General features: G+C 43.0%; 1 protein-coding gene across 2 annotated transcripts in view; it reads left to right on the forward strand.

The window, feature by feature from the left end:
* The window catches only part of LOC126470498 (UPF0587 protein v1g245604), a 134953-nt gene that overhangs the window by 20409 nt on the left and 88352 nt on the right, over positions 1–26192 (forward strand). The window contains exon 2 of one of the 2 annotated variants that reach the window (XM_050098378.1): positions 12474–12525. In XM_050098378.1, the coding sequence (XP_049954335.1) occupies positions 12523–12525 (3 nt within the window). In that variant the 5' untranslated portion in view covers positions 12474–12522. Of the gene's footprint in view, positions 1–12473; positions 12529–26192 lie in introns of both variants that reach the window. The other variant, XM_050098377.1, reaches the window with a different exon arrangement.

The following is a 26192-nucleotide window of genomic DNA, read 5'->3' on the forward strand; positions in this document are numbered from 1 at the left end:
GCACTCCTGGGTTCTGTTAAAGATGATTTGGTGCTTCGGAATCCTGGGGTTTAAAAGATTCCCTCTGAGTGTTGCTGTTAATCCATCGGACAGATGACACACAGTCCCAGAGAGATGCTCAGAGCACTGCAGGTACATCTGGCTCTTACAACCTAATAAACTGGTAGTGGCAGAGCACTGCATTGACACTGGATACTCTGTGGTGATATGATATGTCAAAATTTTAGCCTTGACTTCATCTTTCTGGCACTCAGTAGTGAAAGATACAACTGAAATTTGGTTGGTGACGATTTTAATTAATAGAGATAGGGGCTTCAGCTTGGACAAATCATGGAATCCAGCACCTTCTGTCATAAACTCGCAAAGACATCGTGATATTGCAGACCACAGTGATACATCAATATCACTGCGTGGATGGACCATGCAGCCATAGATCTAATTTCACGCATATGTTGTACCTCTTTGCTGATGATCAACTTCTCTGGCAGCTTGTGTATCAATGTGTAGCAGCACGGTCCGCTTGTTTAAAAGGACAGAGTAAGTACTGGAGCATCTGTCACCTTGGCTCACTCTGAAGATGGCTGGACGATATGCAGCTGAAATATTAGAAGTGAAATTTATGTGGCTGCACGCTCGAAATTTTATGGAACATGTCATACTTGCTTTAATACCCGATTAACTGCTTCCTTTGTGTAGTGTACACTTGACCTAGTCAGCAGAGCCCAGCAACACGAGCTCACAGCACATCTAAAGAAAACTACTGCAGCATTGATAAGACTCTGTAGGCCGTTCAGCAGATATGGACATTTGTGGTCTATAGTGGGAAACAGTACACAATCTGCAATGGCTGTGCTTCCACTATAAGAACAAGGCTGGTATTTTTCATCACTTAACCAAGCATACAAAGGAATCAAGACTGGCTTCTGAATGTATTAAACGTGTTTGCATGGTTATGTCATAAGCTATGACATACTGGTGACTTCACCCTGTGCTTTAATGGCTGCTTGCTGAGCATCCTGGAAATGTTAAATGACACCTAGCCAATACATTAGCTGCCCAGTGGATTTTCTTGTTGATCTGACTGCTGATTTCCTAAGCAGTTTAATTAACCACCTGGGTGGTAGTGACTTGCCACTTATTTTGCTTTACATAAACTGTTTGTGGTGCTAAATAAGCACCTGGAGGCACTAATACCAGTGGCTGGACTGTGGACTCATCCTTGCCACCAACATTCCGTTACTCGCTCTTTACTTGTTTTAGTGAAGCTTTTGGAAGCAGAGGGGGGCAGCTGTTAGTTAACGGATTAACTGGTAAGTAAATCAGAGCTCCCAGCTAGTGTTTTTTCCTGTGGTCATCTACAGTGCTATCATAGGAGGTGATGAGAAAATGAATCAGATGTTTGTTTGAAGAGACAACATACATATATTGACACTGTGTTGTAATATATTTTGTCATGTAGAGAAGGAGGTACATTAAAGTTTATCAATGTTCATGAATCTTGCAGAGTTCTTTATCTGAGAATATTACTGCGTTTGTGATTGGAAAGTGATTTTTTTTTAACTTGAAGGAAGACAGCTTCTGAGCCAAGATTGTATTTGCAATGCTTTTATTTATGATGACTGGTTTTGGTAAAACTGTTACCATCATCTGATCTGTGAATAATGTATGTACGTGTAAAATATTAAATTATGGAAAATAACATACAGTGTCATCAATATAATACATAGGGTGAATTATTGTCAAAAATTCCTTGGTAAAGGATAGTGCAAGTACCCGATAGAGCTATAAATGTAATCCATATATTAATTAGCTGGATAACTGATGTAAGATGCATTGGCATGTCAAAGTTACAACCAGTATTTAAAAATGAGCCAAACGCATCCATCCCATATTAAAAGTCAGAGTACATCACTGATACAAGAGTGCCACTGAACTGACATGTGGTGAAAGTTACTAGAAAACATGTTCACATTTATTGCTGCTAGAGATCACTTCTGTATTCATATCATTGTCAACTGCAGATATAAACATGTAATTTTAATAAAATGTGGTAACTGGTACACAATTATAAAATTATTGTAGTAGGTAAAAGCTAAAATATTTAACAATATTAGCGAATAGGTGTTACTAGACACCACACTCGAGGCTGTAGCTATTAGAATCCAGGTGTCTGCTTTGGGAATGGTTTGCTGCTTATAAGCTTATAAGGCTGGTATTACACTATCAAATTTCTTTGTCAAATGTCGTCAGATATTTGATCAAATCTAGGGCCTCGCTGCAGATTTGATCAAAGAAGTCGCTTGTCTTCTGATCACTGCTGTGTGACATGTTACTAAGTGGAGTGCTAGCATCGCTGCAGCGTTCTGTCATCTGTAGTGTTTTATAAACATTGCCATTAAATACAGTTGGTGTGTACTGACAACTACAAAATTAATAGAGATGTATGAAGCTGATGAGGCACTTTACAACGTGAGGCACCTTGAATAAAACATAGATTAAGAAGATTGGAGACCTAACCTAACCTAAATCTCTCCTGTAGCAAGAAATAGGAGTGTTACAGTGAACCTGTCTTCTGCAGATATAGCAGTTCTTAAGTGAGTATTGTGCTTTGTGATATGGGGATACACTTCACTGAGCACACACAGAAATGTATGCTCATCCATTCTTAAGTAATTGATGTACGACTTGATGTCCTCCACTATAAGCTCACATAACAAGTTTTCTTGAATGCTTTTATCGTGTTGTCGTAAAACCCACGGCTTCATCCAGGTATGTTTCCTTTTTTTCCCCCCGCTTCTCTTCCACATGTGCACACAGTGGAATTGTGGTACATGCAACTACTGCAGTTAATAACAAGTTGTTGTTGTCAGCCATCCATCTTGAACGTTGATGAAAAATACGATGACAGTGTAATATCCCTTTTTAGCGCCACGTCAAAGATCTTTGTCAAATATATATGACGAATATTTTATCACATCTTTGATCAAATCTTTGACAACGAAATTTGATAGTGTAATACCGGCTTAAGCTGCTTATGAACTTATAAGCCGGTTTCACAATATCCCCAAAATAGGGCACTGAAGACATAGTACAAGAAACAGTGAATGTGACTACCCCTACAGTGCATAAAGTGATATCCTACTCATCTAGACCATGTTGATCCAAGACTGTACTGTGGTGATCTCAAGAAATAGCCAAGGCTATCAAAAACAAAGAACATTCTGTGAGTAGTCTGATTTTGTATAAATGACTAAGTAAAAGCGCGTTATTTGATGAAACGACAGAAACTGGACTGTTAGGAACAGTATACTGCTTCAGTGAATACGTACAACAGATGCCCAGGTGTTGGATCGTTTCCAATCTGGAATGTCTGGAGTTCTAGGCGGAAGAGTACTTCATACCAATCTTTTCTATATGGCCAAATTATTGGGAATATTCTATGCTGAAATGGCAGCTTCAAACAACTTTCACCCAATTTTACTCAACATATTTTAACCAAACATAGTATGCAATCTTTTAACGTTTGACTGGTAAGACCTATAATTCCAGTTTTACAGATTGGGAATTCAACAGTTCGTTAGCACAATGCAGAAATACCTCCCCGGGTGCAGAACCCATAAATAATGAAATGCTTCATGACCTTAGTGACTTTAGCAAAGTATCCTTTTGATGTTGAACGAGATTTGGGATGTGGGAGTTATACCTATGCAATGATAGAAAGTGGGAACAAGAAATTTGAGTTTTGAATGTCCAGATCCACAACCCCCTGTTGGACTTTTTTACTGCCAGTGATGCTTTTGCACATTGGCACCTCCACTTCCACATGGTGTCACCACATCTTATCTACATTACATGGGTGGGGCGTCTGAGGTAACTTTCCACCGATATGAGTCTTGTTAAATGGAATAGCTGCTGTTGTGGGACCAAATGTATCAGTGGCCTTGTATGTCACTGTCTTCTGCCTGTACTCACAAAACTTCATCTTTGATTGGCCATTCAGAAGACATGGGTATGGACCTATAATGATTGTGGGTATTGTTTTTAGCCTAGAAGTGTTAAATGATGATTGCTTTTTAGAAATGCTATTGGACTGTGAACTAACACGGTTACCTCACAAAGCACCTCAGGACCACCTGTATATGAAAATTAAACTCCCAACACTCCCTCAGAAAAACTTCTTGGGCGTGAGATCAACAGATTCTAGTATTATTTTTTATTTTAATCCAGTGAGAGTCACTTATGGGTCAGTGTAGGGTTACTAGACCCTGTGCACTGTAGTGGAGTCGGAATTGATTGGTGCTTTCTGCACGAACCCCAATTGTTGATGTTGTTTTAGCAACAGGCAGCCAATGTTTAAAGATATGCCACCAACCATTCCTAATTAATTATCCATGTTAGACAATGTTTCTCCAGAACCCCAAAATTCATTCCTAATGAATTGTGTGAAAACTGGACAGAAACTCTAAATGATATGCGTTTGGAGATCTTGTTCCCCATGACAATGTGCCTGCCTACACCCATAGAGGGCACACATCCTCCCCTGTGTTCTATTCCATGGACTGTAGTAAGAATAGATCTTCTATGTGGTGTCTAGGTTCTCACAGACTCTAATATCCATTTCCATATGTTCTGTTTACTGTGAACATTTGGACTGGAGTGTCTGATAACCATTTTCTAAGACTTATACTTTTGCAAGCATGCTTACCATTAGTGTGTAGTTTGCTGCACATGTTAAACTTCTGAATGCATTACTGCTTGACATTCACAAACACCTCTGGTTCTAGCATGATTTTGGCTCAGTACATTCCGGTGTTGATGTGTGGTTACAGATAACAGTTGACTTCAAGGTGCTCTGAATATGTTGAGCAGGATCTACTGCATGACAGGTGCATTAGTCTGATTTAACACCCCAATGAAATTTTTCCATAGGTGATTCATTACTTCAGTTTCCACTAGATCTGAGCTGATGGAACAATCCAGTGATTGTTCAAAGCATGAAATTAAATCCTGCCATGCTCAACATCCTTGGATGGTCATTTTCCAGGAGGTACTGAGCAGGGCTAGACATTGTGGCATTTTTGTTTTCAAATGTTACATAATTAAGATTCCATTTTACAAAAAAAGTAGTCAATAATTGAATTACTTAAAAGAAACATATCATAAACTCTGCTTAATTTATGTTTGTGCTTACAGCTATATTTCTCCAGAAATTTGTATCGGAGTGAGGGATGGGCCAAGCATGACTTATGTAGTGCCATGTTTTGGATAGGAATGGGGTTTGTTGGAGGGAAATGAAATAGCTATTTTCAACTGATTTGGTTCAGTTTATTCACAAAAAGAAAAGAAGTAAATGTATTTTAATGTTAAATCATAACTATAAACAGTAACCTACAAGTCTTTTTGTGAAGACTTCTTTCTGGTGAAGTCATCAATAGTGCCATCACTATTTAATCGTATTTGTAATTTCACATTCAATTTTCAGTACAAATAATACATAGTCGCCTTTGCAAAACATTAATTCAGAGATAATTTTTAATTCTTTTCGGTCCTCCACACAGAAAATGAAGTTTTCTGTAAAAGTTAGATATTGCCATTGACAGGTGCATTTTGAATGCAATCATAATTGGTTTTGTTCTTTTTGTAGCCGAAATGACAAAAGCTTCAATGGTGTTGGTTTCTCATCTTTGTTAATAGCACCTCCCAAATAAAATGCATTGCCAAAACATTCACTTCCTATGTGCATTTCCAAATAAGCTAAATACACACTTTGTATATGGCTTGCCTTCCAAATTTTCAAAATGGCAGGCTTTTTTGTGACAAAGTGTCCTCAAAAAGTCGATTGCCAATCCAGGTCCTTTGTGTTCCCTTTCCTCTCGGTGCCATAGGCCCAGACGTAACTACCCTGTGTGTAAACCCTGGTACTGAGTGTGTAATGAGACTGAAGACAAACTGTTTGCACACCTGTTGTAAACTTTTTTGGCCATGTCTTTAATGAAATGTAATTCAAGTAAATTTCTTCTTGGTGTTCGTTCTCAGAATCTTACAAATGTCACATGCATATGACTCCTAAACACCAGCTTCTACTGACTTCTGCATAAGTAGTTTTTCTTACAGCTGTGTCCTGTATTGTTCACTACAGTTTATATTGCTACTGATTCTGGCTTATATGGTTCAGTATTTGAGCACCTGTGAGAAGAGTGGTGTAGTCAACTTCCCCTAACTGGTCTTCCCCAGATTTTTTAGAGTCTTTAAATAAACATTTGTTTCATAATCCTGTATCAGCTCCTATTCCAAACTAAGAAAAGTGAGCTGCTTCAAGCTGGATCAGCCCAAGCAATTGCCCCAGCAGCCAGGTGTCTTATGGGCCCATGAGCTTTTGTTGTAAGGAACCAGAAAATCTGAGGAAATATATTTCATGGAAGCTGATTACACTTTGATTATGTAGCTGGTTCATGGGAAATGAATCAGATTACCCCGAAACCAGCATTATATGACTGGAACTACACAATAATACAGCTGAAGGAGAGTTGAAACTTCTTTGCAGATTAAGACTGTATGCCAGGCTGGTATTCGCACATGGGACCTTAGCTTTCACAGCCAGTTCTCGAGACCCCAAGATTTAGTCCTGGTGCAGCACACAGCTGTAATCTGGCAGGAAGCTTCAAATTGACGTACACACTGCTGCAGAGTGAAAACTGATTCTGGAAAGGAAAATTGTTTGTACAGTAACAAAATAGTGTGTTATATGTGGTTTATTATTCCTCAGTTTGCTGATGAGGTTCTGAAAAACCTGTTTACTTGCTGATAAAACATACAAAGCAGCAACATTAATAATAAGACCTGTAACTTTCCTGCTAGACATTTTTTCTATGAGGGGCAGTCAAATGAAAGCAAGACAGAAGGGAAAAAGAGTAAGTAAATTGTTTATTACAAAGTCATGCTGGGAGGTAATGCCTGCAAACTTTATCTGAAAACTCTTGGAGCTTTTTAAAGAAAACAAACACAATTAACATTCTACATCTTTATTCTTCATGTCTCCATATTAGCAGCCCTCTGATGCTAGAGGGCTCCAAATTTTATTATGTTACAGGGCAGTCTGTAACTTAACTACAGAGGCGTGCACCTCATTGTCTGAAGCAAATTGATGGCCATGAATGTCTTTCTTCAGGGCTCCAGAAATATGAAAATTGCATGGGGAGAGATTGGGACTGTATGGAGGTTGTGCAAGGGCTTCCCAGCGAAACTTCTGTGACAGTGGCAACAACCTTGGTGCTGTGTGTTGCTTGACCATGGCACTTAGTCCAGTCAGCGAAGGGAAATTTTTGTACAATAATAGGAGGAAGTGTCAACATCACAATAAACATCTCCGCTGGTGTGTGTGTGTGTGTGTGTGTGTGTGTGTGTGTGTGTGTGTGTGGAGGGGGGGGGGGTGTTTAAAGGATTCTGTTTTATGTTTCACTTGAAAATAATGGCTGCTTGTGAACATGATTCCCAGTATAAAATTAAACTACATTAAATTTATTACAAAGAGGGTCCTATTAATTTTTTCTCTAGGACTAATAATTTACATGTTGCAGGTAGTGGAAAAATCATATATTATTAAAAATAGTGTTTGTTAAATGAAGTGGGTTAAGAATAAATCTTAAATGTGTGTACCACATATTAAGTGCAGTAGAGCTGTGTTAAGGGATAGATTGTATTCTGGGGATGGAGGTAGAAGCACCAGGGAAGGTAGATTGCTGGCTTTTGCTCATGCACTCCCCTCTTTCATAGGTCTGTAAAATGAAGAGCAAGCAGGTGATTACAGACACAACTACAAGGTGTTTCACAAAGTTATACTGATCCTCCACAGCACACTTCACAAATAACTGGTGATGCAGTGCACAGAGTTCTCCGAGGAGGAGGAGGGGGGGGGGGTTGTTAATTGCATTAGCACTGCACGGAATACCAATGAGTTACTAATAATACTAATGTAGGAAATGCATGTGGACAGAATCGTCATAAACCTTTCCACACTGTTCTACACTGCTAGTGGGGAAATTGAGTCAGAGTCTGAGTCATCATTCTCCCACCACGAGTGCTGCTCACTTTTCATTTTGCAGACAGGCTATTCCACCCCAGCATTTCTTGCTAGTTCTCTTATGTGAATAGACAAAATAACTTCATTGAGCTCATGTTTATATAGTAGGGTTATTTTCTATTTATTGGATGAGAACTTATTTGCAGTCATTAAGTGAGCTTTCATATAGAATACATTTCTATAAACGATGGCTGAGAAGTGTGTAACTTGTAGGTGTGATGATGTCAGTGACCTTTGTAGTGTTGGCGGGAAAGGTATCATAGTCACTTAGTTGTTGAGTTAATGAATGACAAGAAACTTACTGCACTTCTTTCAACATTGTGTTACTGGTACTCTACATACTTCTCTTCCATTCAGGAAGTGCTGGCACTGTAGAGTGGGCTGCAAGGAGTAGAGCCCCATACCACACAACCACAGTGTATCTTTCAAGGTTGCTGTGGATATGTCTGATGGTATACGACTCTCTAGAACAGTAATCTGCTGTAATGCATTGCTTGACTTCTGTTTCAGAGGGAGACAATTTAAGCCTCTGGGCCTCTTCAGATGTTGGAAGAGCTGATACCAGGGTGACACATTCCATACCCTCAAGCAGTGCAAAGTATTCCGGACAGTGGTAGTGGAATCAATAAAATCAACATTGTCAAATACGTGTTAACAGCATGTTTCACTTAGGACAGGCTCTTCAGTATGGCAGTCAGTTAACAGCTCCAACTGTTAAAACATTTTTACGTAATAGCTCAGTTAACAACTGCAAATAAGTACTTACTTAATAAACTGAAAACAACTCCACTGTATGACCGGCTCAGTGACGTTATTTTGTGTACTTACATAAGAGAACTGGACAGAAAATGATGGGGAGGTATAGTCTATCTGTAAAAAGAAAACTGAGCAGCTCTCATAATGGGGGAACTCGCCTTTTACAGAAGAATGCTGCAGCTGCTGTACAAGGTGACTAAGAATCATTTTCGCTACTAGCAGTGTAGATCAGTGCATAGAGTTTCACATAGATTCTGCCCATATGCGTTTCTTGCATTAGTATTAGTAACTTAAATCTGTATTCCATACAGTGTTAAGGACTTTAAGATACTTCCATCCCACCTACCAAAGTGGCACAGTGGTTAGCACACTGGACTCACATTTGGGAGGACGACAGTTGAAACCCGCATCTGGCCATCCTGATTTAGGGTTTCCGTGATTTCCCTAAATCGTTCCAGGAAAATGTCTGGATGGTTCCTTTGAAAGGCCATGGGCGACTTCCTTCCCCAGCTTTCCCAAATCCAATGGGACCAATGACCTCGTTGCTTGGTCCGCTCCACCCCTCCCCCCCCCCCTCCCCTGGGTGTGTCTGCACACTCCATCACCAGTGATTCATAAGGCGTGTTGTGGAGGATTCGTATAACTTTGTGAAGCACCTTGTAGTTGCTTATTGTGATGTTAGTGTGTAGAATCACATGATTGCTCTTCAGTGTGCATGACTGCAATCCGTTGACCTCCCTTCCCCGACACTTCTACCCACCCACCCTCCCTCCCTGCCCCTGCCTCCTCCACCCCACCCTCCCTCCCTGCCCCTGCCTCCTCCATCCTGTTACACACTGAGAATAGAATTAATCCCTTAATACGGCTTTACTGCACTTAGACATGATACACACATTTAAGATACTTCATTTAACAGTAAACATTGTTATACCATTAATACACTATTTTTAATAATCTGCAATTTTTCCATCACCTGCAATGCGGGAACTATTAGTCCTAGAGAAAAAGAAATGAGTAGGACCTTTTTTTGTAGGGAATTTAATGTAATTTAATTTTGTACTGCTAAACATTTTCTCTATAAGCTGCAGTTATGGAGGTATTAAAGAAAAACATAAAGTGACCTTTAAATGGCCCCCACCACCATGCACGCACCCTTGCGGTGGGGATGTTTAATATGTTGTTGACGTTACCTACTACCACTGTACAAAATTTTGTGAGTAGGCGATTTTTTATCCCTTTTAGACTTTCATTTGGTCTTCATTGTCTAGGCTGTTAGAAAAGTGTCAGGTCCACATGACATATTTTTCAGAACCAATGCTAGTTGGCATTTTGGTGGTCATCCTGTTCGAATTATCTCATTACCTTTGAGCTCAGAATATGTTATAAAATTCTTCAGCAGACAGAGGTCAAAAATATTGTACAAGAATGTTATATATCGTTTCCGCAATCCTCCTTATGGGCGGATGTGATCTCTTCCAACTACTAGGCACTGTTATTTATTAGAGGAATCTGTGGTTGATCATAGTTAAAAGTGGGACTAATGCAGCCTTAAATTTTTTATAGACAGGGATTCTATCAAGTCCTAGAACATTATTTATCTTCAGCTGTTTCTTGACACTGCTGATACAAATAACTATTTCACTCATCTTTGCTGTAGTGTGAGAATTAAACTGAGGCAGTGCTCCTAGTTCCTTTGTAAAGATACATTTTCAAATGAAGTTAGCTGCTTTTGCTTTGGTACCCCAAATTTTCAGTTCCTGTCATCCTTGTGTATATGGACACCGAATCTTGTACTACTGACAGCCTTAATGTGTGACCAGAATTTACTTGGGTTTTGTGAGAAGGATTCTGTAAGATTCTGCTACAATTGTCATTGAAGGCTTCATGAATTGACCTGTTGACAGGCATGTCCATTTTGAGTGCCTCACTATCTGTAGCCCTATGCTTTATTTTACGCCTTTTATGCAGTCGTTTGTTTCCTTAGAAGTTTCTCTACAGTGACTGTATACCGTGGAGAAACCTTCCAGTTATAAACTGTTCTACTAAGTACATATCTATCCAGTGTATGGTCAACTATTGTTTTTAACTGGAGCCATTGTTTCTCTACATGCTTCTGTCTTGGACTGAAAGTTTGAAATTCTTCTTTGAGATATGGGATTACTGCCTTTTATGGAGTTTACTGAGCATACACAACTCTCTACAGGTTTAGTTACTCTTTTGTACTTTGGTAATCATTGTTGCTACAACTGCCTCAATGTCATTGCGAACATCCTGCAAGAGGTCAGGTCTGTGTGTTTCCATTAGATCTAATATATTTCCATAGTTTGTGGGGTTCTGAACCATCACTTCTAGGTAGTTTTCAGTGAAGGCATTTAGTAATGCCTCATAGGGTGTCTTGTCATGCTCACCACTAAAATTACTCCGATTGATTGTTGAATTATTAAAGGCTCCTCTGCCGAATACATTATGATTTGGGAACTTACACACTGGTAAACCGAGGTTACCTCTGAACTTTTCAGTTGCATCAGGATGTGAGTCTGGTGGTTGATAGAATCCATTGCCCACCTGTGATACTGAATCTTGTCCAGACAATCTTGCACGCAGCTTCAATTTATGTCTCAGTGGATTTGAGTTGATTGTAGTCCACATATTTAATACATGTAAAATACATGTCCAAGTAAAGAGGGCTGAACAGACGGAAAAGCAGCAGAATTTTGAGAATAGCATTTTTTAAAAAATATTTACTGACTTAGATGTTCATTATCATGTTAAGTATAAATAAAATAAACAAAATAGTGCCATTATTAAAATTTTTTTGCTGTGTAGCAACACTGTTGCATTCATTGACTTATTGAATATTTCAGGTTTTCCTTCATGTGGGCATGTATGGAACATGAAAATTGTTGGGTATCCATATGTGCTTCGTTGCTTGATGATGATTTCTCAACTTAATATCAGTTTTCTGTAACAATTAATGATGCCTATGTCAGTACTGTAAACAGCACTGTCAGTACAAAGAATAGAAGAATGAAGGAGTAGGAGGAGGAGAAGGTTGGAAGAAGAAAAATCGTGCCGTATGTGGAATTTTCGTTTTCATGGGCAACAAAGTTGTGCAGCAAAAGTACAGAAATGTTACCAGGAGTTTTGAATTACTTTATTACAATGTCATTTTATTGGCTGTGATGTCTGCATATTCCTTCTACAAACATGACAAAGCAGTTATGCAGATTCTTAGTTTGACTCATTGTGCAGTGTCCATATATTCCAGATGTAATCTCTTCAGGGTTACAATGATTAATGTACTCTGAAGAATCAGCAATTTTTTACATGCACATTGTATGTCAAATATATACTGGATGATAAGCCAAGAATGTCTGAATACAGTACATACACTATAATACACTATAATATAAATACGAAACAACAAATATCATATCAAGAACTTGTATCGTTGCACACTTCTTTCCATGTCAAATTCAAAATTTGGCAACTGATAAAGAATCACTGTGGAAGTGTTCATAAATCTAATGTAGGTTGGTGTTTTTAAATATAAATTTGTTCCTTGAGGGCCTTGTGTGTGTGTGTGTGTGTGTGTGTGTGTGTGTGTGTGTACTACATCTATTTTTCTTTGTTTCAGATATTAAGATAATTCACCCCAAAGGCAGATATATATATTCTGAAGCAAAATGGTGGTAAGTACTAAAGAGCATGATTTTCATTTGTAAACATAATATAGGTAGCTAGTTGTCTGTGTAAGAGTGATATGTTTGTTAGAAGTTTGTGCTGTTGTGGTCTGCACCTTCCTGCACTCCAACAATCACCATCAAATTTTGCACTATGCACTTCAGTGTATAATGAACTCAAAATCTCTTCTCCCTCCTAGGACCCCTCTCCCCAGTGTCTCTCAGTCCAGAAGACTCTCACCAGCACTTGGCTACGAGGCGCACCATCCGTGTGCCCCCAAGGTCATCTGCTATCTTTCGGTTCCTGATCTTGCAGAAGCCTGTACTCCCCCTGTGCCCTGCTCTCCTCTACCTCAGAAACTGAAGAAGCAGTAACATAGATCCCAAGACAAAGTGCCCCCAGTGGTGCCATCTCCCCCCTCACAACCTGGGTCTGACATCTTATTTATGGATGTCACCCCATCCTTGTTGGTGACAACAACTGACCAAGTGACCTTACCTCCTTCTCGGCTTCTCCATGTCTGCCTTGGACTCACACCACACAATCATCCAGTGGAACTGCAACGGATACTATCGTCACCTACCAGAAATGCAACATCTTGTCTCCTCTTATTCTGCCTTCTGTCTCGTTCTTCAGGAAATGCATTTCCGTGATGGCCACTCTCCAACTTTACATGGTTATCGGGCGTTCTGTCAGAACCGTGCTGTACCTGGAATAGCATGTGATGGCATCTGCTCTTTGGTCCGCTCCAATGTCATTAGTGACTGGATCTCCCTACGTACCACCTTGGAAGTAATAGAAGTTAGAGTGCAAACAACTCCAGCAATCACCATTTGCAATGTCTACCTCCATCCAGGTAGGCCACTCGATTATTTGCACTATCTACCGTAATCCAGCAACTCTTGCCCCATTTCTGCTCCATGGGGACTTCAATGCCCACCAACCACTGTGGGGGAGTGTCACTTCAATGGGTAGGGGTGTGCTAACTGACCATCTTACCACGGACCTCGATTTGTCTCCCTTCAATGATGGTTCCCCTACCCACTTCAGTACCGCTCATGGCACCTTCTTTGCTGTCAACCTCACAACCTCCTCCCCTGCCCTCGTGGCTTCCATACATTGGTCATCCCATGATGATCTTCGTGACAGTGACCATTTTCCAGTGATACTATCGCTCCCCTGTTGCCCAGCAGACAGGCCCCCACGTTGGGCATTCCACAGGGCCAATTGGCATTTATACATGTCTGCTCTCTGCTTTGACACCTCCCTCTCGAAATCCATTGATACAGTTGTGCAAGGCATCTCTGCTGCTCTTCTTCATGCTGCTTGCACTGCTGTCCCTCTATCCACAGGGCTCCCTGGTACCAAGGATGTCACCATCACTGTCACTGTCGCGGACTGCCAGTGGGTGCTGCAGCGATTTGACACCCTTCCCAGACCAACCTCCTCACTTTTAAGTGTCTCCGTACTAAGGCGTGTTACCTCATTAAGTGGAGTAAAAATGAATGCTGGGAATGCTATGTTTCCTCCCTGGGGATGTATCCCTCTTCATCGCAGGTTTGACCAAAGCTCCATAGCGTTTTGGGCCACCAGCAACAGTCAACTGTCCAGAGTCTGAACCTCTAAGGTGCTCTGTGCACTGATCCATTGGTCCTTGCGGAACACCTTGTGACACACTTTGTGATGGCATCATCGTCCGCTTCCTACCCTCCTACCTTTCTTCAGCAGAAATGCAGAGTTTGAACAGACCTCCCTCCATTTCTCCTGCACCATGTTGAACCCTATAATGCACCTTTCGCTGAATGGGAATTGGTGCAGGCTCTTAGCTCTTCACAAGACACAGCCACAGGGCCGGATTCCATTCACAATCAGATAATCCAACATTTGGACATTCCCCAGAGGCAACAGCTCCTCAGGGTCTTCAACCAAATCTGGCTCACAGGTGCTTTTCGATCACAATGGTGAGACAGTATAGTTATCCACATCCTTAAGCCTGGGAAAAACCCAACATCTTGAGACAGCTGCCACCTCATTAGCCTTACGAATGTACTTTGTAAACTGTTCGAAAGGGTGGTCAACTTCATCTTATGTTGGGTACTGGAATCTTGGGGTGTTTTGTCTCCGTATCAGTGTGGCTTCTGGGCAGTGTGATCTCCAACTGACCATTTACTCCGATTGGAATCAGCCATCCGACAGGCTTTTACTCGCTGCTGGCAGCTTGTCGTAGTTTTCTTTGACCCACATAAGGCGTGTGGCACGTGGCTTGGTGCCATCACATTTGAGGTACCTTCCATGACTGGGGCTTCCATGCTCCCCTTCAGATTTTTATCCACAAGTTTTTATCTTACCGGCTATTCTGGGTTCGAGTTGGCTCTTCACTCAGTGCCCCTCAGATTCAGGAGAATGGTATGTCACAGGGTTCTGTGCAAAGTGTCACTCTCTTCCTCATTGCCATCAATGGGCTTGTGACCTTTGTTGGGCCTCTGGTTGCCCCAGCATTGTACGTAGACAATTTTTGCATCTGGTGCAGCTCCTACTTGGTAGCATCTGCTGAGCATGAGCTCAAAGGTGCCATCCGACAGGCCTCTGCGTGGGCCACTGCCCATGGCTTCCAGTTTTCTCCCTCCAAAACGTGGGTTATGCATTCATGTTGTCGACCCACAGTACACCCCGATCCAGAACTTTATTTAGGCAACCAGCTCCTCGATGTTGTAGCACAGTCCCGTTTCTTGGGCCTTATTTTTGGTAACAAGCTGATATGGCTGCCTCAAATTTGCCACCTAAAGGCTGCATGCATGTGGAAGCTTAACGCTCTCCGCCTCCTGGCCCACACATCTTGGGGTGCAGACTGTTCCACTCTTCTCCATCTGGTCTTGTCCAGACTGGATTATGGTAGTCAGGTTTATGGCTCAGCAGCTCCTTCCATTTCAAATGCCTTGACCCTGTCTAGCATTGTGGAGTGCGTCTGGCTATTGGTGCCTTTCGCACTAGGCCTGTTGATAGTCTCCTCACAGAAGCAGGGATTCCCCCTCTACACATCCGATGGAGCCAACTCCTTGTCTCTTACGCAATCGCCATATGCCAGTTCCCTGACCATCCTGTGTACCCTGTGCTCTTCGCCAATGAGAGATTTCTCCCTCCTCCCAGACGATGGATTAGGTCTGATCTATTCCAGGGTCCTAATGTCTCTGTTGCTCCTATGGTTTACCGGCGTCTTGTATGTGCCATCCTTGCAGAGTTCCAGGGTGCCACTATCTTTTACACTTTTACACTGATGGTTCTAAGACTAATGATAAGGTGGGATACACTTTCATGTCTCGTACTGGCTTCGAGCACCATTTGTTGCCAGGATCATGTAGCGTGTTCATAGCTGAGCTTCTAGCCACTTCCAGGGCTCTCCTTTTTGTTTCTCAGGCCTCCCTCCACAGTGTTTTAATTTGTTCCGACTTCACTAGCAGCCTGCAGGCTATCAATCGATGCTATTCTTGTCACCCTTTGGTCTCTGCTATCCATGACCTCCTCTCTGCCCTTGAACGTGCTGCCTGTTCAGTCATCTTTCTCAGGGTCCCAAGTCATGTGGGCATCCCAGGGAATGAATTGGCTGACCGTTTGGCCAGACAAGCAGATACTTACTCCTTTTCCTTTCATGATTCCAGCTGCGGATATGTGGATCTACATCAAATCTCTCTTTGCCCAGCAGTGGAATGCCATCTGGAGCACTAGTGCTCATAGTAATAAACTCCGCACAATCAAGGAGTCTACTGCAGTTTGGCGCTCTTCTTTCCCCTCCTCTCGGAAGGAGTCCACTGTTTTAAGCCGTTTACACATTCATCATACCCGGCTCACCCATTGTTTCCTCCTACGGAACGACCCACCCCCACAATGTGGTTGTGGCCCTAGACTGACGATATCTCACATATTGGTGGCATGTCCCCTTCTTTCAGCCCTTCGTGTTGAGTTTAGTCTTCCTACTTCCTTTAATTTAATATTAGCAGACGATCCACGGATGGTTGACCTGGTCCTCAGTTTCCTATGTGAAAGTGGTTTTTATTTCCAGATACAAGGTTCTCCTTTAGTTTTGGAGCAGGGGCAGGTTGGTTGTGGTTGGGGGTTGGGACTTCTTTTGCAGTTTTCACAGTCTGTGCCCCATGACTGCGGCCCCCCCCCCCCCCCCCACGCCACCCTTTTCCAGTTTTTAGATTTGGTCTCAGCTTTCATGCTTTTACTGTGTGTGTTTAATGCTCAGTATTTTATAATATGACTCCCCTGACTGAATCGGTCCAATTTTTGCAGACACTTTCTTCTGTAACTCATTTTGGATTCACAGGACTGATGACCTCGCCGTTCGGTCCCATACCCCTCTCAATTAATCAATCAAAATCTCTTCATATCATTAAAATAAACATCATATTTGCTTCTGAATCACAAAATATGGTAACTGGGACACAGGACTCAAAATGCTGGACTTGGTACTAGATGTCATGTTGTGTAACTTGTAATATACCACTTCAGTGCTGCATATTGAATGACTTGTCGTTAGACCATACATGTGACATTATGAAGTGAAGTGAGATGCATTAATGGACTTATTCACATACTGAGATACAACATTTTGTCTTGATGCTGGCTTTGTTGTGTTTTTCAGAGACATGATAATGTGTGTAGGCTGGGCCAGAATGTAGAAAATTAACTGATGTAAGGATTGTGAATGTGTGGTGAATCTTAAGTTAGGAAATGAAGTAAAACAACTAAAGCTTTTAAAGATATATGTTATTACTCTTTGTGCATTGTGACACAATTTAGCTAATAACTCAAAGAATATGCCTGCTTTCTGCAGCCTCACAAAATGACATGACCACCATTTAGCACAACATTCTGCCAATCACAACCTCCTGCCAAGTCTGTTCGTGATCAAGAAGTACATAGATACTATACAAAGCAAGGAGTTTACATCCTTGTCAGAGACAGCGCTAGTACATATTTAACAAAATGTAACAAACGGCTGAGCTGGAAGTGTAAGAATTAGTAGACAAATGGGTCAAAAAAAGTCGGGTAAAATTTCTCAGCAACAAAATAAATAAGATCATCAGCAATTATTTGAGAAACTGTTTTCTTATGTGAAGTCATGTGATTGAGAACGTGATCAAATAACGACCAACCATAACAGTATATACATAAAATAAGAGAGAGCCAACCACTCACCTAAAGTAGATCACTGTCAAGTGCAAACATTCACAAACACAAGCAACCACACACACATTCCCATGGCAACAGCAAGACTGATCAGTCTGTTCATTCGCTAGAAAAAGAACTAGTACTTGAAAGATAGTGTGAATGCAGTTTTGTATTATGTGTTTCTGTGCTCCACACATCAATCTGCTATAAGTGAGTGGTTGCATTTCTTTTATTTTACACATTGCTCCAGCCAGGAATTTCCATTATTATTATAAGTGTACATACATTTATAGACAAGAAAATATCATCATGGAATATAAATTGTTGTTTATACCACTGGATAAATGGAGAGTCATAACAGTATACTAAAATATGTAAGTAAGGCAACGTCTAATCATTTGTGTGTTTCACAGCATGTGTGTGTCTTTTTCATATGAAGTAAACTGAGACAAGATTTTCATACATACTTTTCCAGCAATATCTACCTCCTCCCCCCCCCCCCCCCACCCCCCTCCTCCCCCCCAATGCATTTTCTATAGAGTTTTGATATTACAGTAGACCATCATTATTTTGAAATCAGATAAACTGAGAACTTGGTTGACCCATACTAACTGTTTGGTCCTTGCTGAATTACATCGAAAAATCCATCATTGAAACTGAATTTCAGATAATTTGTACTACAAACTAAAATTTCCATATCTGATCTGCTGTGCTGTAATTTCGCAACAATGAGCAGATCGCTTGATTGCTGCTCATGTCACTTCCACAGCAGAAGATGCAAGGGCAGGGGAAGAGAGGGGTTGGTCAGCAGACAGCATGCAGCACGTGACGTGCAACAATCCAGAGCAATCTGTGTATCTGCTTGTGAAGAGTGAATGTGGTTTTTTTCCCCATCATTTACAGTACAGTGCTGAAACAGAAACGAGCTTGTAGTGCTCTGACATTAAAACAAGAGGAACAAATTCTACATATGGTTGACCATGAAGAGACGACAGGTTGCAGAACAGTTCCAGAGCCTGAAGTGTGCTGTCTCATCAATAATAAATTCAAGACAGATAATAGCGGGAAATCGGGCAAGCTGTTCATTGAGTCACACTAGCAAGCACATTATGCCAACCAAACCTGAAGTGGAGGATTCACTGTTTGAATGGTTCCAACACATGCCCTCACCATAAATTATATTTTCCAGCCCCATACTTCAAGAAAAGGTTCATGAAATCAACCAGAAAAAGGAAATTTCTGGGTTTGTGTTTTCTGAGGACTGGTTGTGGCATTTCCAGAGGCAGCATAAAATCAGTACTGTCAGTGTCCGTGGGGAGGCACATAGAGTAAACTTGGAAGATGCCAATGAGTTGTTGTGCAAATTTCAAGCTCTGTCATATGTATTACCCAAGGAATGTGATTGATATGAATGAAGCTGGAGTTTTCTATAACTTGGTGCCTGAGAAAAGTCATCAAGGAAAACACAGTGAAGAGAGGCTGATGGTGGTCTTGTGTTGCAAATTCAGATGATACTAATTAGGTCAAACTAATAGTGATTGGAAAATACAGAAATCCGCATGTTGAAAACATCAGGCTATTCAGTCTGCCATGTCACTATGAGAATAACAAAGCTTGGATATGCAGTCTCTCTTCCGTAGCTGGCTCCTGAAGGTTCAATAACAAATGGCTGCAAGAAAGAGAGATATTTTGATAACTTTGGAACACTCTTTGGCACATCAAGTCAGTGACCAGGAACTTCCAAATATAGAAGTTGTCTTCTTACCAGTTAACACCACGAGGTGTCTGGAGCCATTGGTTAAGGGAATAATCACCTGAATGATGAGTAATTACAGATGTCAATGTGCTAAAGCTGCCAGCAGTGCCATCAAACTACCCAAGCTATCTCCAACATATCAGCTATATGGGATGAAGTTCCTGTCATTGAAACTGTGTGCCAGACCGAGACTCGAACTCGGGACCTTTGCCTTTCGCGGGCAAGTGAAATGAGCTACCCAAGCACGACTCATGCCCATTCCTCACAGCTTTACTTCTGCCAGTACCTCGCCTCCCACCTTTCAAACTAATCTGCCAGGAAGTTTCATATTAGCGTACACTCCAGTGCAGAGTGAAAATTTCATTCTGGAAAAATCCCCAAGGCTGTGGCTAAGCCATGTCTCCGCAATATCCTTTCTTTTAGGAGTGCTAGTTCTGCAAGGTTCGCAGGAGAGCTTCTGTAAAGTTTGGAAGGTAGGAGGCGAGATACTGGCAGAAGTAAAGCTGTGAGTACTGGGCGTGAGTCGTGCTTGGGTAGCTCAGTTGGTAGAGCACTTGCCCACGAAAGGCAAAGGTCCCGAGTTCGAGTTTCGGTCCGGCACATAGTTTTAATCTGCCAGGAAGTTTCGTGACTAACTGTTTTAAGAAGTCCTGCGCAGCAACTGATAATGCTGCCGAAACTGAAGAGGAAGCTGACGATCCAACATCTGAACATACTCATAATGCAGAAGCAATTTCATGTTCTAATGCTGCTCTTCTGAATGCTTACACCCGGTGGGTGTCCACTTGTACTGACAACACTGAAGAATGGACACAGGAAGACAACAATGCTTTAATGTCGTCTTCTGAGAAGAGACGTGAAGGTATGGCACTGCAACCCGGCATTGAAGTTGCAGTTGCTGTTCTCAAAAGATTGGCTGCCCTTCCTTATGTATCCATGGCAATTTAGACTGCTCTTGGTGTGTTATCTTGAGAGAATACCATATTTCGACCAACTGTTCAACAAACAATTAATGATTTTGTTTTCAAATTAATGTATAGAAGTAATGGTCAAGACTTTGCTGTAAACTAAAACATGTTCTGATTAAAACTTAGTGCGGTAAACAACAGTACATTAAAGTGTTTCTTAAGATTCACTCTAATTCAGTGGGCACAATATTGCTCCACGATATGTATGTAATTGTATTATTGTGAGGGACACACACATTTGACCTCCTCCCCCCCCCTCCCCCCCCTCCCCCCCCCCTCTCCACACACACACACACACACACACACACACACACACACACACACACACACACACACCACAATTAAACAAATGCCAGAAATACTGTTGCACATACACAGTATAGTTATTTTTATTTTTTCGTAGAGGTCCTGCAGATAGTGCACCCTTATTTGTTGCTACCCATAACAAGAGAAAATGAACTCAACAGCCATATATTTTTACAGAAAACCTCATTAATTCAAACTTTGTTAAAGTGAATTGAATATTTTTCAGTCCCTTGAAATTGGGTTAAATGGAGGTCTGCTGAGATACAACTTTAACATACACATTGTAATACATGTAACTAAATCCTAAGTATATGTCTAAATGAACTGTCCCCCCTGTGGGTCCAGGGGTTAGAATAGGCCTGAGGTATTCCTGTGTGTCGTAAGAAGTGACTAAAAGGAGTTCCACACATTTTGGACATCATGTGATGGTCCCCTGTAGGATGTGACCTCCATTCTTCAAAATTTTCCCAAAGAGCGAGCCAATTGGGGAAGGGAGCCTTACAAGGTCCATCGTGCATTGAGATCCTTAGCCCACTTTCTCGTCCTCTCATTTCAGTCCCGCTCATTCTCATCTCTTGGGCGAGGACACCTTCCTTGGTGCGTTATCCACCAAGCACTATGCAGTGTCACTATATGCATCGACAATGACCATGGACTTATTTGCACCTGATGCCCAGCACATTAGCCAGTCCGTTGTGGTGGGACTGCCATGTTTCCTGTTGCTTGTAGCCCCCTGACCACACAGGCATCGCTCTGCTGATGCTTGCGCCGTTAAATCCCCACGTATGCCAAGGGCTAGATGCCCATCCCCCTGGGGCATCGGGACTCCTGGCAAAGGCCATCCTGCCAGGTGGCCTTCACTGCAGCTGGGTGGCCCCTGTGGGGAGGGCCTCTGGTTGGAGTGGGTGGCATCAGGGCAGATGACACGCGATGAAGCATAGTCCATCAACTCTTGCTGGTGGTGAAACACCAGCAGTCTCTAAGCGATCACGAGCTCAATTTAACGGGCAGAAGTATGACCCCAAATTGTTCCCCTCCCTGGCCACACCATGGGAGGAACATCAGGCTACAGGCTAAGGATGGCAGTGGATCTTATTCGCCCCCGTACCTTGTATTCTTGAGAGCTGATGCGGAATCTTTCATGACAGTGAAGCATCAGTTTTTTGTTGAGCATTTAGAGGACAAGTTTGGTGAGGTGGAGGGCTTGTCCAAAATGAGATCTGGGTCGGTCTTTATCCAAACAGCATCCTCTGCTCAGTCATGGATGTTACTCACTTGTGACAAGCTGAGGGTGTTTCTGTAACCATCATGTCCCATAAGAGCTTAAATACGCTTCAGGGTATCGTATTTCACAGGGACCTTCTTTTGCAGTCTGATGATGAGCTGTGCGCCAATTTAGAGTGGCGAGGTGTACATTTCGTGCGGCGAGTCCACCGGGGTGCAAGGGATTATCAGGTTGCCACTGGTGCCTTCATCTTGGCCTTCGAGGGTGATACATTGGCCTAGAAGGTCAACGTGATGGTCTACCGCTGTGATGTAAAGCCCTATATCCCTCCCCAATGCGGTGCTTTATGTGTTGGAAGTTCAGCCATATGTCTTCCCACTGTACTTCCAGCGTCACGTGTCAAGATTGTGGATGCTCATCACATCCCAATACACCATGTACCCTGCCTCACATCTGGGTCAGATGTGGAGAGCACCATTTGCCTTGCTAGCCAGACTGCAGGATTCTCCAGACAGAAAGGAAAATCATGGAGTACAAGGCCCTGGCAGACTGACCTACACTGAGGCTAAGAGAAAATTTGAACGCCTCCATTCTGTGCGTATGACAACGTCTTACACCGCTGCTACAACAGTTCTGGCACCATCAGCTCTGCCAACCCAGGTCACCTCTCAGAGCTGGAACAATACACCTGCCCACTTGATGGTGGGGGGCATATCCCTCCCTGTTGCTCATGCACCACCTACTTCGGGAGCAACCCCCCCCCCCCCCCCCCTCCAACCATCTAAGCCGGAGAAGCGTAAAGCTGAAGAGACCAAAAGCAGTTGGTCATAGTGCTTCACGCTCATCCTCAGTCCCGGAGACTGAGCTAGTGAAGTCCTCCTAGCTAGGGAAACCCAAGGAGCAGTGAGAGAAATCCTAAAAGGAAACCCCTAAGACCAAGGAAATAGCGGTGGCACCCACACCACTGCTACTTACAAGCTCTGCGGCTGAGGATGGGGTGGAGGTTTTGGCGTCTGCTGAGGACCTAGATTTTGTCAGACCCTCAGACACAATGGATATAGACTGTTCAGGCAATAAATCAGTGGCAGCAGGTGACTCAGAGGCGTAAACTGCCTCATTGAATGTTCCATGCCTTCCCAGTCTCACGATGCCATCCTCCAGTGGAATTGTGGCGGTTTTTTCCTCTGCCTGGCTGAGCTACGATAACTGTTAAGTTTTACACCTACTATCTGCATTGCCCTCCAGGAAACCTGGTTCCCAGCACTGCAGACCCCTGCCCTCTGCGTCTATAAGGGATATTACAGGAACTGTAGCGACTATAATCGAGGGTCAGGTGGAATTTGTGTTTTATCTCCTAAACTCGGTCTGTAGTGAACCTGTGCCCCTTCAAACCCCTCTTGAATGTGTGGCTGCCAGAACAAGGAAGACGCAGGAAATAACTGTCTGCAATGTATATCTTCCTCCAGATGGTGCAGTACCCAGGAATGTATTAGCTGCACTGATTGATCAACTCCCTAAACCTTTCCTACTTCTGGGAGATTTTAATGCCCATAACCCCTTGTGGGATGGTACGATGCTTACTGGCCGAGGCAGAGATGTCGAAATTTGACTGTTGCAATTCTGTCGCTTAAATACTGGGGCCGCCACACATTTCAGTGTGGCTTATGGTAGTTACTCGGCCATTGATTTATCAATTTGCAGCCCAGGACTTCTCCCATCTATCCACTGGAGAGCACATGACGACCTGTGTGGTAGTGACCACTTCCCCATCTTCCTGTCACTGCCCCAGTGTCAGGCACACAGACGCCTGCCCTGATGGGCTTTGAACAAGTCAGACTGGGGAACTTCCACCTCTGCTGTCACTGATGGAATCTCTCCCACACTGTAACCTCGATGTGATGGTTGAGCAGCTGACTAGCACTATTGTTTCTGCAGCAGAAAACGCGATCTCTTGCTCTTTAGGATGCCTGAGGCGTAAGGCAATCCCTTGGTGGTCGCCGGAAGTTGCAGAAGCAATTACAGTGTCGGCGAGCTCTACAGCGGCGTAAGTGGCACCCTTCCCTGGAGCACCTAATAGCCTTTAAATGGCTCCGTGCCCATGTTCGCTACCTTATCAAACAAAGGAAAAAGGAGTGTTGGGAGAGATATGTCTCCACCATTGGGTGCCACACGTAACCTTCCCAAGTCTGGGCAAAGATCAGACTTCTTTTCTGGTACCTGGCCCCAACAGTTTTCCCCGATGTTATCATAAATGGCAAGATATGTACTGACGCAAACGCGATTGCCGAGCACTTTGCTCGAACCTCTGTGTCATAGAATTACCCCCAACCTTTCACACACTCAAACAGTGGCTGGAAGAGAACGTCTTCTCATTCACTACATGCTGCAGTGAATCCTGTAACGCCCCATTTACGGAGTGGGAGCTCCTCTGTGCCCTTGCACATTGCTCCGACATAGCTCCTGGGGCTGATCGGATCCACAGCAAGATGATTAAACATCTCTCATCTGACTACAAGCAACATCTTCTCATCATCTTCAACTGGATCTGTTGCGATAGTATCTTTCCATCGCAATGGCGGGAGAACACCATCATTCCGTTACTCAAACCTAGTAAAAACCTGCTTGATGTGAATAGCTATCGGCCCATCAGCCTCACCAACATTCTTTATAAGCTGCTGCAACGTATGGTATGTCAGCAGTTGGGTTGGGTCCTGGAGTCACGTGGCTTGCTGGCTCCACGTCACGGCAGCTCCCGCCAGGGTCGCACTGCCACTGATAATCTTGTGTCCATCGAGTCTGCCATCTGAACAGCCTTTTCCAGACAGCAACACCTGATTGCCACATTGTATGAGTAAGGTCTCCTGGGACCTCTCCCGAGTTTTATCCAAAACTTCCTGTCGCTCCGTACTTTCCGTGTCTAAATTGGTGACTCCCATAGTTCCATCCATATCCAGGAGAATGGAGTCCTGCAGAGCTCTGTATTGAGTGTGTCTCTATTTTTATTGGCCATTAACGGTCTAGCAGCAGCTGTAGGGCCGTCTGTCCCACTTCCTCTGTATGCAGATGACTTCTGGATTTTGTACTGCTGCTCCAGTACTGTTGTTGCTGAGCGGCATCTCCAGGTAGCCGTCTACAATGCAGTCATGGGCTCTAACCCATGGCTTCCAGTTTTCAGCCGGAAATTCGTGTGTCACGCAATTCTGTCGGCATTGTACCATTCATCGGGAACCTGCACTTTGCCTTGATGATGATCCCCTCACTGTAGTGGAGCCATATCAATTCCTACGACTGATTTTCAATGCTCGAGTGACTTGGCTCCCTCATTTTCATCAGCTTAAGCAGAAGTGCTGGCAGCAACTCAGTGCCCTCCGTTGCCTGAGCAATACCGTTGGGGTGCAGATCGCTGTATGCTGCTGCAGTTCTACAGAGCCCTTGTCCAATCTCGAATTGACTATGGGAGTGTGCAGTGGCTGCAGTGTTTTCATTGCAGAGCTACTGGCCATATCTCGTGCTCTTGAGTACATCTGCTCATGCCCTGGCGAGTCATTTCTCCTGTGTTCTGACTCATTGAGCAGCCTACTAGCTATCGACCAGTGCTACCCTTGCCACCCTCTGGTAGCATCCATTCAGGATTCCATCTATGCCCTGGAACAGTCCTGCTGTCCATGGTGTTTGTGTGGACCCCAGGACACATCGGAATCCCCGGCAATGAACTTGCCGACAGGCTGGCCTAACAGGCAACATGGAGACAGAGAGACAGACAGACAGACAGACCAGGTAGTCACTGTGGCCAACAAGGTAAGGTGTGGAGAGAAGTTGCTGTTGACTTTCTCTCATAAGGCCGATACCTTTTGGACAGCTCTGCAATCTGTTGCTATGTCTGCTTTAAACATATCACCAACCATTGTTTCAAAGGTTCCTGTGGCATAAAATCTTAAGGTTAACTGCAGTATGCACTTAGCACTCAGTGGTTGGTTTGTTTTATCAGATAGCCGGCCAGAGTGGCCGAGCAGTTCTAGACGCTTCAGTCTGGAACCGCGCGACCGCTACGGTCGCAGGTTCGAAACCTGTCTCGGGCATGGATGTGTGCGATGTCCTTAGGTTAGTTAGGTTTAAGTAGTTCTAAGTTCTAGGGGACTGATGACCTCAGATGTTAAGCCCCGTAGTGCTCAGAGCCATTTTTTTGGTTTTATCAGATAGTCTCTGAGCTTTAGTTGCAATTGCTCTAGAGCACTTTTCTCC

Source organism: Schistocerca serialis, chromosome 3, assembly GCF_023864345.2.
Source record: "Schistocerca serialis cubense isolate TAMUIC-IGC-003099 chromosome 3, iqSchSeri2.2, whole genome shotgun sequence".
Lineage (NCBI taxonomy): Eukaryota > Metazoa > Arthropoda > Insecta > Orthoptera > Acrididae > Schistocerca > Schistocerca serialis.